The sequence below is a fragment of the Quercus lobata genome, chromosome 10 (assembly GCF_001633185.2).
Source record: "Quercus lobata isolate SW786 chromosome 10, ValleyOak3.0 Primary Assembly, whole genome shotgun sequence".
NCBI classification, from domain to species: Eukaryota; Viridiplantae; Streptophyta; class Magnoliopsida; order Fagales; family Fagaceae; genus Quercus; species Quercus lobata.
The window spans coordinates 7,996,317-8,012,289 of NC_044913.1; the positions used below are offsets into that span (position 1 = coordinate 7,996,317).

Consider the following 15,973-nt stretch of genomic DNA (forward strand, 5'->3'; position numbering starts at 1 on the left):
TAGACTAAATAATGAGCTTTTTATTTTCACCGGAATTTTTTGTGTAAGAAAAAAATATAATGGAAATTAAGAATAATGGAACTTGAAAAAAAAATTCAATATAATTAATAATTCTATTAACGAAGCTACATGGAAAAGAAATGCCAAAGGCAGCTTTATGTGTCAAGGTTTTGGACAGCCACTTATTCCATTTACCGCTAAAATGGGTGAAATTATAAGTCAAACAAATAGAAAGAAGAAGAAGCTATAATATAAAATATGTTAAAAATTATTGCATTTCTTACTCTTTTGTATAATGCTAATGCTCCCGTGCCATCCTAGTCTAATAAGTCTAGAGGTACAGCAAAATTGACAACAAATTCATATTCGTTTGAGATAATAAGTTAATAATAGTGAATAATAAAAAAGAGTAGTCAGTGATATGGATTTACATGATTATGAAAATCAATAATAACCTACCAACTTTGTAGGTGTGAAGTTTGTTATAAAATTATTGTGTCAGTAACATTATTCATTCAAAACAAGCAAGTCAGAACCGTTCTTTACTCTATATATATATGGACTAAAGAGTCTTAATCAATGACTCAAAGCGTGTCCCTATATCATAGAAGTGCTACCAAACCAAACCAAGCACTACTTTCAGTGGAATATGAACGAAAAAAAAAATGATAATAATAATTTTTATTCAAATGGATGCATACAAAGACCAGGATAGCGTAAAGTCATTTCTCCGGCCGTGTGGAAAAAGGATATCGTGTATTCGAGTGAGACTCCACTCAACCTGTCCTTTAAATCATGTTCATTTTTAGCTCTCTCATTGTTCTATTCTCCTACTTCCTAGTATTCATTTTCAGCTTTCCGATCGAGATGAGTGGCTTTCAAGCAAAGTTGATGGCAGCAGCAGTGGCATTATTCCTTCTCCTGGGTGATTTTCCAGCAATTCCTGCGTCAGTTCCACATGGTAAATTAATAATAGCTTTTCTCTGCTATCAGGTTTAATATGAGAAGGGTTTGGGGAAAATGGTTAAATGCCCTATATTTTTAAAGTATGTAGCAAAACACCTCTCTTTTCAAAGTATCTAGCAAAATGCCCCTATTTTTTAAACTCAGTTTTAACAAAATCGAGTTCTAGGTGGAACTTGACATTAGTAATGTCAAGTTTTATGCATATTTTGCTACTTAATTTTTTTTTTTTTTGAAAATTTAAGTGGATATAACTTGATTTTGAAAAAATCAAGCATTGTGCAAAACTCGATTTTATTAAAATCGAATTTTAAAATATAGGCATTTTGCTAGATATTTTGAAAAGAATGATATTTTGCTTCATACTTTAAAAATAAATGGCATTTAACCATTTTTTCCTAGATTATAAAGCACTAGCTGTTGCACCATGCAATACTACATTTTACGTGTGAGATGAAGATTTAAAAAGTTAAAAGGTTTTTTTTTTTTTTTTTTTTGGTTAATCTTTTAACCTCAACCATAAAAAATGCATAGTATTGAATGGTGTTATTGCACCAGATCTCAATTTGAAAAGTCATATTATATATATATGACCATTAGATTTTTAGGAACTACTATGTAACTCGTACTTACACATAGAAACGATGAATTGTAATGGTGCTATTGATATTAGTTTGAGTTATTATATATATAAAAAATTAGTTTGACCAGAATATTTAGAGGTACTAAAATGATCTTTCCTTACAATTTTAATGATATCGATTATGCCATAATTTTGAAAATCAATATTGGACACTACATATACAATATTAATTCACTATCACTGTCCATGAAATTCTATTAAATACAACACAAAATAAACGAATAAATTGGTTCAATAGTATCTCCCTAAATTGATTGGCGATAGGTGCATAGGATCATTTAGCTCAATTACAGGTTGTTATGTTCAAGATCTTTACATACAAAATATCTAAATAGAAACAGTATAAAAAATATTCTCATTAGTTCATTAAATAAAAAATAAAAAAATACAACTGCAACAAAAAAAATCTGAATAATTTAATTTGTATGAAAAGCTAACAAAGGCAAAATATAATTTTTATTCTAATAAAATTTTATCTAAGATTTGGTTTTATAAATATATATATATATATATATATATATATTATCTTAGGTTTATTTATATTGGACTCCTTGTTTCTATATTGAATTAACTCACTTGGCACAAAAATTAAAAAAATTTATATTAAATGGAACACATAATGCAAAATTGAACTCTAATTGAAATTCAATTTTTACACTAAATTAACTCACTTGGCACAAAAATTTAAAAACTTAAATTAGATGAGACACATGACACAAAATTAGACTCTAATTGAATTATAATTTGAAATCTAATTAAATTTTCTCTTAGTTTTACCTATTAATATATATATTATTCCGTAAAATCCATATCTCACTCTCAAAACTCTCTAGTGAATGTGGACTCTAGCCACATACAGTTACACTATTGTGATGTTTTTTGAATTCTTATGTGAGATGACAATCTCAAAAAAAAAATAAATAAATAAATAAATAAATCTTATGTGAGAGGAGTGCATAACATATTGAATGCATTAAATAATTTCACCTAATTAGACTGTTAAACACTCTTTTCTTGAATTAATTAATGAGATTTTATAGTTATCTTGTTTTGGCCTGAAAGGTGGTGGGAAGAGTTGGCATGTATCAGACAGTAAAGATGGCTCAATGAAGACGGTTTTTATTGAAGAAGACAACTCTCAAGGTGTGAACATTAATGGTAAGATAACAATAGCTTCAGCTCTAATTGAAGAAGGCAACTCTCAATGTCTGAACATTAATGGTAAGACAATAGCTTCAGTTCCAATTGAAGAAGACAACTCTCAAGCAGGTCTGAAAATTAATGGTAAGATAATAGCTTCAGTCCAAAGAGGCCAAAGACTTCGAAATATGGTCTATCTTCCCGACTCACCTCACATGAATGAACGAAGATCACATTCGCGTACGCCTCTCTTCAACTAGCATCTGTAACAAAAGACTCTTGAAAAATTAGAAGGAAAAAAAAAAGTTTTATAGTTTTCCTAATTGCATATCAAGGTGTCTTAATTTAGTCTTAAATCATTTCTCACCATGATCTATCGGTTCTGACTTTAAGCCAAGATCGTGGACCTATTTTAAAGTAACTGTAGTTTTTTCTAAGTAAATTTATGGTGAGATACACCATTAATGTGAGACGAACAATTACTAAATTATTGTACTTGAGAAATAAAGTGTAACTTTTATAAGTAATGTTACAATATTTAATAAAATTTTCAAGGGTGCATATTTTAATAATTCTATTATTGAATTAAATTTTTCTTAATTATTTATATTTGTAAATTTTCATGATAATTAGAGATCAATAACCTTTTTTATTTATAAAATGCTTAAATTTATTTTTAAAAATTTTGTATTTATAAAATATCTTATTTATAGAATTATATCTTTTACAAATCAATGGAAAAAAAATACAGCAATATATTTCTATTAACAAAGTTACATGAAAAAAAGAAACGCTAAAGGCACCATATGAGACAAGGTTTTGGACAACAATAAAGCTACAAGTGTAACATTTTTACAATAAAGTATAAATGACAGAATGTTAATGATAGGTAAAAATGTGATGTCAGTGTTAGGCTCATATGAGAACCAATAATAATTTGTCATCGAACTTTGTTGTGAAATTATTGTGAAACTGACAAAGAGTTGTACTGATATACCACTTCTCTTTGGATATCCAATTCCATTGATTGCTAGAATGGGTGAATCACGAAACTGTGAGTCAAAAGACACATACTTCATTAGGAGAATCTTTTTAATCTCGCTCTCATGGTAGTCATTCTAGCTGGTTTTGTTTCAACTTTCAAAGGCTGATAGCTCATATATTGTGGTCTACTATCTCTAACCGTGATTAATCATAGGAGAATGGTGCATGCATGGGGCTTAATTATGATCATGGTTTTCAAAATCCAGATTATCGACCTTAGAATCCTAAGATCCTATGATCTTTTATAGTAAAAATGATTTAGATCAATGTAGAACCTTTAATGGGATAGAATCGGCATTAGATCAAATTGTAATGCACTACAACAAAAGTGGACTATGGTGATGAAACCTTTCGTCACATTATGTCCTTATTTCGTCACCAAATACATATGGTGACGAAATGGTGATGAAACAGCATTCGTCACCTAAGCTCCATCACAAAATGTATTGGTGACGAAAATGTTTCATCACCAATAAAATAATGGTAGGTGACGAAAGTTTTTCGTCACCTAATATTTTCGTCACTGAACCTTATTTTCAGTGATGGAATATTTTGTCACCAAATGTATTTTTTTTTTCCAATTTCAATAGATTAGGTGACGAAGTTTTGCGTCACTGATTTTTTATTTATTTTTTATTTCAATAGATCAGGTGACAAATTATTTCGTCACCAATTTCTGCGTATAGTCAGATATGGCGATGACAATTATCATCACCAATTTTTTTTTATTAATATTCTTTACATTTACTTGTCATTACATTAACCTATTCATTTCTAACCAAATACGTAAAAAAATAAAAATAAAAATAAAAATCCATTCATTTCTAACCAAATCCATAAAATATACATCCATACAATCTAAAAATGCAATAAAGATGTTCACAAAGTTACAACCATTTATATACAAAAGATGTCTTAACTTCCAAACTTTATAGAAAATTATTTGAGTTCAAGTAGTCCCATAAAAGCTATCTTTCTGCCACCAATCCCATATCTGCACAAGTATTGACATGCATGTTAAGAAAGTGGGCTATGGTGACGAAATCTAGTGAGGATAAACAATTTCGTCACCAAATGATAACATTTAGTGAGGAAAAGAAGAATTCGTCACCAAATATTATAAAAATTTTAAAATTGGTGACGAAATCAATATTTCGTCACCAAAGTTGTACAAATTGGTGACGAAATATTTATTTCATCACTATAGGTCATGAAAAAAAGGCAAACCTAGGGTGACGAAATATTCGCGTCACCAAAGACTTACCAGAGGTGACGAAATTATAAATTTGTCACCCAATATTAGGATGTAGGTGTTTTTGGTGACGAAATAAATTTTCGTCACCTATTGTTTAACCAAAGACTAACCAAAATACATCTGAAACTTAAAAACTGACCGAAATAGCCTGGATGCTTGAAAATTACCAAAATACCCCTAATTATAAAAAAATGACCAAAATACCCCTCAAAACCCAAAAAATGACTAAAATACCCCTGAAACCTAAAAACTAATAGAAATAGCCTTGATGCTTGAAAATTACCAAAATACCCCTAATCGTAAAAACTGACCAAAATACCCCTCAAAACCCAAAAAAATGACAAAAATACCCTTGAAACCTATAAATGACAAAAATGGCCCTAAAACCTATATGATGATAAAAATACACCCTAAACCTAAAAAATGATCGAAATAGCCTCAAACCTAAAAATGACCAAAATACCCCTAAATGACCAAAATACTCATTTTTATAATTTCTGGCTATTTTGTTCATTTTTGGCTATTTTGTTCATTTTTTAGGTTTAGGGGGTGTTTTGGATTTTTTATAAGTTTTAGGGGTATTTTGGTCATTTTTAAGGTTTTGAGGGTATTTTCGGTTATTTTATAGGTTTAGGGGGGTATTTTGGCAATTTTCATATTGCAAGGGTATTTTGGTCATTTTAGGTTTCATGGGTATTTTTAGGTTTTGGGGGGTATTTCGGTCAATTCTTAGGTTTAGGACGTATTTTTGTCATTTTTAGTTTCGGGGGGTATTTTGGTCATTTTGAAGGTTCCGGGGGTATTACGGTTTTTTTTTAGGTACAGGGGGTATTTTGGTATTTTTTTTAGTTTATTGGGATATTTTGGTAAATGTTTTAAGTTTTAGGAGTATTTTGGTAATTTTATGATTTTAGAGGGATTTTGATCATTTTTAAGGTTTAGGGTGCATTTCGGCAATTTTAGAGGATTTTAGGAGTACTTTGGTTATTTGCAAGTTTTAGGGGTAATTTGGTAATTTTGATTATTGGGTAATTGGATGGGTTGGGGCTTACCCATAATAATTTGGTTGAGTTAGGTTTGGGTTAGATTTAATTAGTTAAATGGATAATAATGGGTAAATTACATCCAATTGGCATGAAAATTGGTATGCATGTTAAAACCATATAAAACAAGTAATCCAACGGTTGGATTTTCAAAATATGAAATCAATAATAAGTTATTGCGTGGTGTAATATTTTTTAGAGTTACATTAGGTGTAACTTGAACCCAACCCTATAATTCTTAATTCGATGTGAATTTTGATAAATCTACCGTTAGATTACATTATTATCATATATTTTTCATGCTTACAAAATTTCAATGTGATCAAAGATTAATAGGCATGTCATCAATCAATTGTCTAAATTCAAGTTTTTGTAGTTTAAAATAACGTATAAAATATGAGTTTAAAAATCAAATGGTAAATTACACCCAATTGGCATGAAAATTGGCATGCATGTTAAGAACATATAGATCATGTAATCCAACGGTTGGATTTTCAAAATATGAATTAAATAATAATCTATTGGATGGTGTAACATTTTTTAGAGTTACATCATGCGTAACTTGAACCCAGCACTATATTTCTTAATTCAATGTGAATTTTGACAAATTTACCGTTAAATTACATTATCTTCATATATATTTTCATACATTCAAAATTTCAAGGTGATAAAAAATTAATAGTCATGTCATCAATCAATTATTTAAATTAAAGTTTTTGTAGTTGAAAATAACGCATAAAAGATGAGTTTAAAGATCAAATGGTAAACTACATCCGATTGGCATGAAAATTGACATGCATGTTAAGAACATATAGAACATGTAATTCAATGATTGGATTTTGAAAATATGAATTCAATAATAAGCTATTGGGTGGTGTAACATTTTTTATAGTTATATCAGCTGTAACTTGAACATAGCCTTATATTTCGTAATTCAATGTGAATTTTGACAAATCTATCGTTAGATTACATTATTTTCATATATTTTTTATGCTTACAAAATTTCAAGGTGATCAAAGATTAATAGGCATGTCATCAATCAATTGTCTAAATTCAAGTGTTTGTAGTTTAAAATAATGCATAAAAGATGAGTTCAAAGATCAAATGGTAAACTACATCCGATTGGCATGAAAATTGGCATGTATGTTAAGAACGTAAAGAAAATGTAATCCAATGGTTAGATTTTCAAAATATGAATTTAATAATAAGTTATTGGGTGGTGTAACATTTTTTAGAGTTACATCAGGTGTAACTTGAACCCAAACCTGTATTTCTTAATTCGATGTGAATTTTGACAAATCTACCATTATATTCCATTATCTTCATAGATTTTTCATGCTTACAAAATTTCAAGGTGATCAAAAATTAATAGGCATGTCATCAATCAATTGTCTAAATTCAAGTTTTTGTAGTTTAAATAACGCATAAAAAATGAGTTTAAGGATCAAACGGTAAACTACATCCGATTGGCATGAAAATTGGCATGCATGTTAAGAACATATAGATCATATAATCCAACGGTTGGATTTTCAAAATATGCCTTTAATAATAAGTTATCGAATGGTGTAACATTTTCTAGAGTTACATCAGGTGTAACTTGAACCCAGCCCTATATTTCTTAATTCAATGTGAATTTTGACAAATTTACCGTTAGATTAAATTATCTTCATATATTTTTCAAGCTTACAAAATTTCAAGGTGATCAAAGATTAATAGTCATGTCATCAATCAATTGTTTAAATTCCAGTTTTTGTAGTTTAAAATAACGCATAAAAGATGAATTTAATGATCAAATGGTAAATTACACCCGATTGGCATGAAAATTGGCATACATGTTAAGAACATATAGAACATGTAATTTAATGGTTGGATTTTCAAAATTTACATTCAATAATAAGCTATTGGATAGTGTAACATTTTTTAGAGTTACATCAGGTGTAACTTAAATCCAGCTCTATATTTCGTAATTCGATGTGAATTTTGACAAATTTACTGTTAGATTACATTATTTTCATATATACTTTCATACATTCAAAATTTCAAGGTGATTAAAGATTAACAGGCATGTCATCAATCAATTGTCTAAATTAAAGTTTTTGTAGTTTAAAATAACGCATAAAAGATGAGTTTAGTGATCAAATGGTAAACTACATCCGATTGGTATGAAAATTGGCATACATGTTAAGAACATAAAGAAAATGTAATCCAACGGTTAGATTTTGAAAATATGAATTCAATAATAAGTTATTGGATGGTGTAACATTTTTTAGAGTTACATCAAGTGTAACTTGAACCCAGGCCTATATTTCTTAATTCGATATGAATTTTGACAAATCTACCATTAGATTATATTATCTTCATATATTTTTCATACTTACAAAATTTCAAGGTGATCAAAAATTAATAGGCATGTCATTAATCAATTATCTAAATTTAAGTTTTTGTAGTTTAAAATAACGCATAAAAAATGAGTTTAAAGATCAAATGGTAAATTACACCAGATTAGCATGAAAATTGGCATGCATGTTAAGAACATATAGATCATGTAATCCAATGGTTGGATTTTCAAAATATGCATTCAATAATAAGTTATCGGGTGGTGTAATATTTTTTAGAGTTATATCAGGTCTAACTTGAACCCAACCCTATATTTCTTAATTCAATGTGAATTTTGACAAATTTTCCGTTAGATTAAATTATCTTCATATATTTTTCAAGCTTACAAAATTTTAAGGTGATCAAAAATTAATAGTCATGTCATCAATCAATTGTTTAAATTCAAGTTTTTATAGTTTAAAATAATGCATAAAAGATGAATTTAAAGATCAAATGGTAAATTACACCTAATTGGCATGAAAATTTTCATGCATGTTAAGAACATATAGAACATGTAATCCAATGGTTGGATTTTCAAAATATGAATTCAATATTAAGTTATTAGGTGGTGAATCATTTTTTAGAGTTACATCAGGTGTAACTTGAATCCAGCCCTATATTTCTTAATTTGATGTGAATTTTGATTGCTCTTACAACTATGATTTCGGGATCATTTTGGCATCTTAACAGAAACGTTCAAAAACCGGTTGAGCCGTCTTGGTTTTCAGTTTTCACGGTTGATCAGTCGATTCCTAGTCAATCTTGGGTTTTTACTATTTTTCAGTTTTTAGTTATAACCGGACCGAATCAGTAATCGATTCCTAGTTGAATCGGCAAGTCTGGTCCAGTTATTAAAACCATGATAGTGCCTACCGTGGTTTTAAAAACTAATACGAACAAAGAACCAAAAAATTTCCTGGTTACCAATTTTTTGGTTCGACTGGTGATGTCATAAATATTTATTTTATAATTATAAAATAAAAATATAATAAGTTTATTACTAATAATATGTAGGTAAAAATTTGTAAAAGATTTATGTGAGTTTTCACATATTATATTTAGAAAATAAAAATAGCAAAATGTAAAAACGTAACATTTAGTGATACTTTTCATTTAGATTTAATTATTTTTCTTCAAAATGGACCATCGCATATGTTGAATTGTAATCTTAAAAATAAAATGTTTATTATTTATTTATATGTGTATATATATATTAATGAATTAATGTTAAAGAAAAATTAAGTACTTTTTAAATTTATTCACTTAATTAGTTAAGACTACTATTTTTTTTTAATCATAATTATCATAAGATAAAAAATAAAAAACTAAATTCCATGAATAACAAAGCTAAATCATAATTATATATATATATATATATATAATATTATAATGTTTTTGAGTAGTAATAGTACAACATACACTTAACCAAAAACAAAAAAAGTGTAATGTACAATGTTGCAAATAAGACAAAAACTAAAAGTGAAGGCTTAAAAAATATCAAAATTACGTGGTTCTCATTCATTCTATATTAAAAACTCAAAAACAAGGGTGTGGCTCTCATTCATTTGTTGTGTACACAAATAGGACTAATAGACTAGTGAAGCAATGAAGCACACACTTTGTAAACTGAAAGTAGAAGTTTAGTTTTTTCTTTTGAGTAGTGAATAGCACGTAGTGAAATTTTTTGATTTCTTTTTGCGCGGTGACCAATTTTCAGGTGGGCTCTAAATTTTTTAGGTTTTTTTTTTTTTTTTCATTATTTTTTATTGGATAAAATTCATGTATAGTACTATTGCTTATGTTTCTCTCTTAAAATTTTTCCATATGACTACTTAATTTTAAAAATATACTTTTATTCAAGAGAAAAAAAGCCACGTAATAAAATCTTAAGTGAGGGATATGAGGAATAACATCTAAGTATTATAATTAAGTTTTACCCTTCTTTGTTTGTGTGAACAAAACACTATTACTCTCTCTTTCTCCTCCCATAGACAGACTCACGCCTCTCAGCCTCTCCCAAAAAGACTGGTAAGCTCTCTCTCTCATCGATCCTCTCTCTGCAAAAGTTTATAAAGTTAAATATCAGATCTGATTTTTTGTGTGTGCCGTTTTAAAGTATGGATTTTGGGATTATTTTTGAAGTCTTTGCATAGTAATAGCAATAAATGCCTTTTGATTGATTGCCCAACAATTTCTGTACATGAATAGTAATTATTTGCTTTATGGATCCATAATATTGTGTACGTGTATGTGTTTAATATATTGAGTTATCATGAATTAGCAAAAACCTTGGTATTTGGAGATTGTATTGTACACTTTTTTTAAAATAAAAATCTATATAATAGTTTGTTCTTATTTATTTATAAGGTGTTTGGATATATAATTTCACTAGCCGTGCACAGATTAATTAAAATTCATATCTAAAATAATATCAATTCATTTTATTAAAACTATAAATTGTGGGAGATGAGCAAACCTATTTAAATAAATAGGTTTAATTTATTTTCAGATTTTCCAAACTTTTAATAATACAATTTTCATGTAAAATAGTAATTTAATCGTATTGGAACTTTGGCAATAGAGCTTTATGTAAATTTAAATTAACTTAATAAATTTAATCTGTTTAAAGTGTAGTGAGAGCATAAGGGGAGGGTATTTTCAAGTTAAAACCGGGCCTTCTAAGACAAATTTTGGTATATAACATATGATATTATAATCCATGCATTATTCTAGGCCTCTTTCCTGAAAGTACTAAATTAATAAGTTTGTGGTATGCACAGCTTTTTTTCCTTAGGCCTTGTATTATTCACCTTTCTTATTATTTTGTTTGCACTGCTTGTTGTGGACAAGTCTTGTGGCTGTTTCATTTTAATTCATTTGTTTTTTTGATTGGTAATTTACTCGTCTTTTGAATGTTGCCTGCTTTTCAGATGAGCTTTGTGCCAATGCTGCATACACGTCTTCTAAATTTACATCTTTTTTTTGGTTGTTGTTCTTCTAATTAAAAGTTCATATGTTGGTATATGGTAGGTTATAATGCCAGTGGTTTAGATTCAGATGAATTGAAGGGTGATTCTTAGCAAACCCTTTAGGCCTGTGAGTTTGAAACAATCAAATGTAAGTTGATATCCCTATTACGTTTGGCCTTATTGTACTTAATTTTTCTCATTGCCTTGTACTTAATTTAGAATAGCGAGATGTTTACATGGCCTTATTGTACTTAGTTTTTCTCATTACCTTTTACTTAATTTAGAATAGCACGATGTTTATAAACATACGAAGATCATGGGTTATTCACTGTCAATTGTGTCCTTAACATGCCCTTTTGTGTTTGGTTTTGTGAGAATCTATTTTGTGCGTTCACATATAATTTTGTTTTTATTTGGCAGTAAGATGCACTTATCTGAATTTGATTAGCGCATTTAATACTATAATTTAGTAAGTTGATTTACCTTTTTTTTTGTTATTTGCGCACTTAATACTATAATTTAGTAAGTTGATTTACCTTTTTTTTTTTGTTATTTGCACATTTAATACTATAATTTAGTAAGTTGATTTACCTTTTTTTTTTTTTTTTTTTTTTACCCTAAAAATAGTGAAGCTTTTGTTGGTTTCTTGTAGATTCACATGCGTAGGTTTCATCTTTCTAGACTTGCTTGTTTGATTTTCCTTAGTGTAATCATTGAAGCAACTGTCTCTCTTGTTAATTTGTCCCATAGAACACACCTTGGTTAGTGTTTTATTTTCTTGCCTAAAAGCATTAGTATTGGGGCTTGTATATGGTATATGTTGCTATATTGTTTAATGGTGGTGGTGGGTTTTTTGTTTGTGGTGGTGGTGGGTTTTGTGTTAATGATGGTGGCTGGATTTTTTGTTTATTGTGTGGTTGGTTTTTTGTGTTTATGGTGGTGATTGAGTTTTTTGTTGAATGTTGGTGTTGGGTTATTTGTTTATTATGATGGCTGGGTTTTTTGTTTATGGTAGTGACTGTGTTTCTGTGTTAATGGTGGTGACTGGGTTTTTTATTTATGGTGGTGTCTGAGGTTTTTTGTTGAATGTTAGTGGTGGGTTTTTTTGTTTATTGTGATGGTTGGGTTTTTTATTTATGGCAGTGGCTGAGTTTTTGTGTTAATGGTGGTGGCTGTGTTTTTTGTTTAATGGTGGTGGTGGTGGTGGGTTTTTTGTTTATGGTAGTGGCTGGGTTTTTGTATTAATGATGGTGGCTGTGCTTTTTGTTTAATGGTGGTGGTGGTTTTTGTGTTAATGGTGGTGGCTATGCTTTTTGTTTAATGGTGGTGGTTGGGTTTTTTTATTTATGGTAGTGGCTGGGTTTTTGTGTTAATGGTGGTGGCTGTGTTTTTTTGTTTAATAGTGGTGGTGGGTTTTTTGTTTATTGTGGTGGCTGAGTTTTTTGTTTATTGTAGTGACTAAGTTTTTGTGTTAATGGTGGTGGCTTTGTTTTTTGTTTAATGGTGGTGGTGGATTTTTTGTTTATGGTGGTGGATGTGGTTTTTGTTTAATGGTGGTGGCTAGTTTTTTTTTTTTAATAGTGTTGGCTAGATTTTTTATTCGTTGTGGTAGTTGGGTTTGTGTTTATGATAGCGGCTGGGTTTTTGTTTTGGATTTCATTTTATATGTTTTGTTTTAAATTGGGATTTTTTCTGCATTCTTTTTGATTTCTCCATGGTTTGTAATGTGGGTTTAGTTTTTATTTGATGAGAATGTTGTGGGTCTTCTTTCTTTGATAGTTTGGCTTCATATGATGTTGCATTTTGAATATTTTGTCTAGTTTGTTATTGGGTATTCTATGAACTGTTTCTGCATTGTCTTACTAATAATAATCTTTTTTTGTTGTAGTACATCTTATCAAGGATATAGGTTTGTAGTCTAGTTTGTTATTGATGTATTTTCCTTTATACTTGTGCAGATATGGGATTGGTGGCAAAAAGATAGCTTTTGTGGGACTACTTGAACTCAAATAATTTTTTGTAAAGTTTGGAAGCCAAGACATCATTTTTATAAATGTTTCAACCACTTCCACCACCTTCACAAGGAGGGGCAAGTGTCTTAAAGGAGATGGGGAAAAATTACAGATGGAGGGTTGTGATGTAAGAGGCCAGAGAATATATATACAAAAAATAAATAAAATAAAAAAGATAGCAGAGAGAACCATAACTAAAAGAAAGAGTGAACAGTACTTGTAACCACCAAGAATATTGTCCTCGGGCAAAAGGGTAAAGAACCCTTCATCTATTGAAACTTAAGGTTTTTAGTCTTTCTTTACCTACTTATGTCCTTGGGCGAAGCCCACACTTATTCATCCCACTCTCTACACTAATTTCTATTGTTTTGGGCTGAATTGAGGTACTCCAACCTCACCCTTTTTGGTGGGCTTGGACCGTCCCAAATTTGTGTTCATACATAAAGAAAGAAAGAGGAATTTCCCTTTTTGCATGAAAGAAGTTTTTTTTTTTTTTTTTGAGAATCAAGAAAGAAGAATTTTGATTCCACATCTTTGCACATTGGTTTGCTAATTTTAAGATTTTATGTATTATTTAGCATTTATATTTGATTGTGTGTATATATATATATATATATGTGCATGTATGTATTTTATTTAGTATATATTTCAATTATTTATATTTTATACATGTAATTAATATTTTTTATATATCTTTTTTATATAATTTATTTTTATACATATTCTATTATTGTACCTTCTATCTCTTTTTTTTTTTTTTTTTTTTTACCTTTTTTTTGAGAAAAAGGTAAGCGAAATTTTTTTTTTACCTTATTAATGTTGAAACCACCTTATTAGAATGAGAAAATACCTTCAACCTACAAAGAAGATGGGGGGCAAGCAGGGGCGGAGCCAGAAATTTTTGTTTGGGGGGACCGATTTGTGTTGCTAATTTATTAGTCTATACAAACTTTTATACACATACACAAACACATGTCTCTATACACACACAAAAAATTAGTATTTTTCATAATGAATCCTTAAAATTAAATATTTCATAGAATTAAATTAATCTTTCACCATCTTCTATAGTGAAATCTTTACAATTTTCATTTTCAATATATGTTACCAAATTGTCTACCGTTGTGAGTAAAAAAATTTCAATTGAATTAATAAAGTGTTCAAAGACATAAATGATCCAAAACTTTAAAAAATACAAGAACACATTTTACCATAAAAAATGAATTTGAGAAATAATATGTTTTCTATAACTACTAGACAAATTGAACAATTTTTTAAGAACATTATTGGACCAACTCAAATAGTTGGGGGGGCCAAGTCCCGTTTTTGAGGGCTAATTATTAAAATGTTAAATATTTCTATATAGTAAAAAAAAAATTTCAAAATTTTTGGCCCCCCACCCTAACATGTAGCTCCGCCCCGGGCAAGGATGAGGCACTTGAGCGGCTGAGCCCCTCTGATTTGACCCCACTCTACTCTGTTACCATCCCTAAGCGCATATGAGAGGGATTGTTTCCTCAATGCTTCGGTTCCCTCCTAGGCTACGCTCCCAAGTCCCAAACGAATTTTTAGTCATACGTGGGTGACTCCTTATTGAGTGTTCTTATTTTTCAGTCTTCTATTAACTTGGAGGGGGGATTTAAATCCAAAATTCTTTTTTATGATAGAGTTAGGATAGCACAGCTCCAAGACTAGTCTTCACTCATCCTTTACTGTTACTGTATGTTTGTTGCATATTCTTCTATTAGTCCAAGTGGTAACAATTCCTTCTACAAAAGAAAGAAACGTGTGCTTCAAAGTCAATCTTGTGGAAATTTAAACCCAACCATCTCTAATTTTTCTTCTACCTAATGTTAAAAATAATATAATATGCTTAAAAATTAGCAGCATAGCATAACACGTCTCTCCGTCTTATTACATTAACCCTTTAAATCTAGCTCTTGGCTATCTCAATCTCTCAGCCTTACTGAGTTACTGGCTATTTACAAGTTCTTGTTTTCAGCTTTTCATCATGAGGAGTTTTCCCTCAAAGTTGATTTCAGCAGTAGTGGCAGTGTTGCTTCTTGTGGGTGATTTTCCGGCAACTTCTGCATTACCTTCTTATGGTAATAATAGTTTAGTGTTTTTTTTTTTTTTTTTTAATCAATTTTTTTTTATAGAAAATTTCAATTTATGACGTTTGCTCTTGATGATATAACTCTTTATTTTTAGACTAAGACACCAATAAATTTTTTGTGTAGGCGGAGATTGAACCTCATATCTCTTATACGACCATCAAAGATTTTATCGATTGAACTAACTAGAACCCACTTTTTTTTTCAATTTCATTACTGTCACATTGACAAGTATGAAAGGACTATAAGGTAAAACTCCTCCAATGACCCTCTAGATTTATGCAATGGTAGATATTAAGCTAGATTCATGAGGTTTTACAGTTTTTCTAATTATATATATGAAGGTCCTTTAGACTTGGATAATTTCTAACCTGCTATGATCTATCTTTGGCATGAAAAGGTGGCAGGAAGAGT

General features: G+C 29.5%; 1 protein-coding gene and 1 long non-coding RNA gene across 2 annotated transcripts; both read left to right on the plus strand.

The window, feature by feature from the left end:
- The first annotated feature begins 825 nt into the window (after positions 1-825).
- Positions 826-3,204, plus strand: LOC115963117. The gene is made up of 2 exons (XM_031082011.1): positions 826-961; positions 2,669-3,204. Exons 1-2 carry the CDS (start codon positions 868-870, stop codon positions 3,004-3,006), a joined length of 432 nt encoding a protein of 143 aa, XP_030937871.1. The 5' UTR covers positions 826-867; the 3' UTR covers positions 3,007-3,204.
- A 6,904-nt stretch (positions 3,205-10,108) lies between these two features.
- Positions 10,109-13,864, plus strand: LOC115962649. The gene is made up of 3 exons (XR_004085507.1): positions 10,109-10,492; positions 11,495-11,581; positions 13,392-13,864. It is a non-coding gene; the product is annotated as an uncharacterized LOC115962649 (long non-coding RNA).
- Positions 13,865-15,973: the final 2,109 nt, after the last annotated feature.

What these genes read in the sequence shown, in the direction of transcription:
- LOC115963117 (XM_031082011.1), top strand. Translation starts at nt 868, where the DNA reads ATGAGTGGCTTTCAAGCAAAGTTGATGGCAGCAGCAGTGGCATTATTC. An exon ending in TCCTGCGTCAGTTCCACATG is followed by an intron (nt 962 to 2,668) that starts GTAAATTAATAA and finishes TTGGCCTGAAAG; the next exon opens with GTGGTGGGAAGAGTTGGCAT.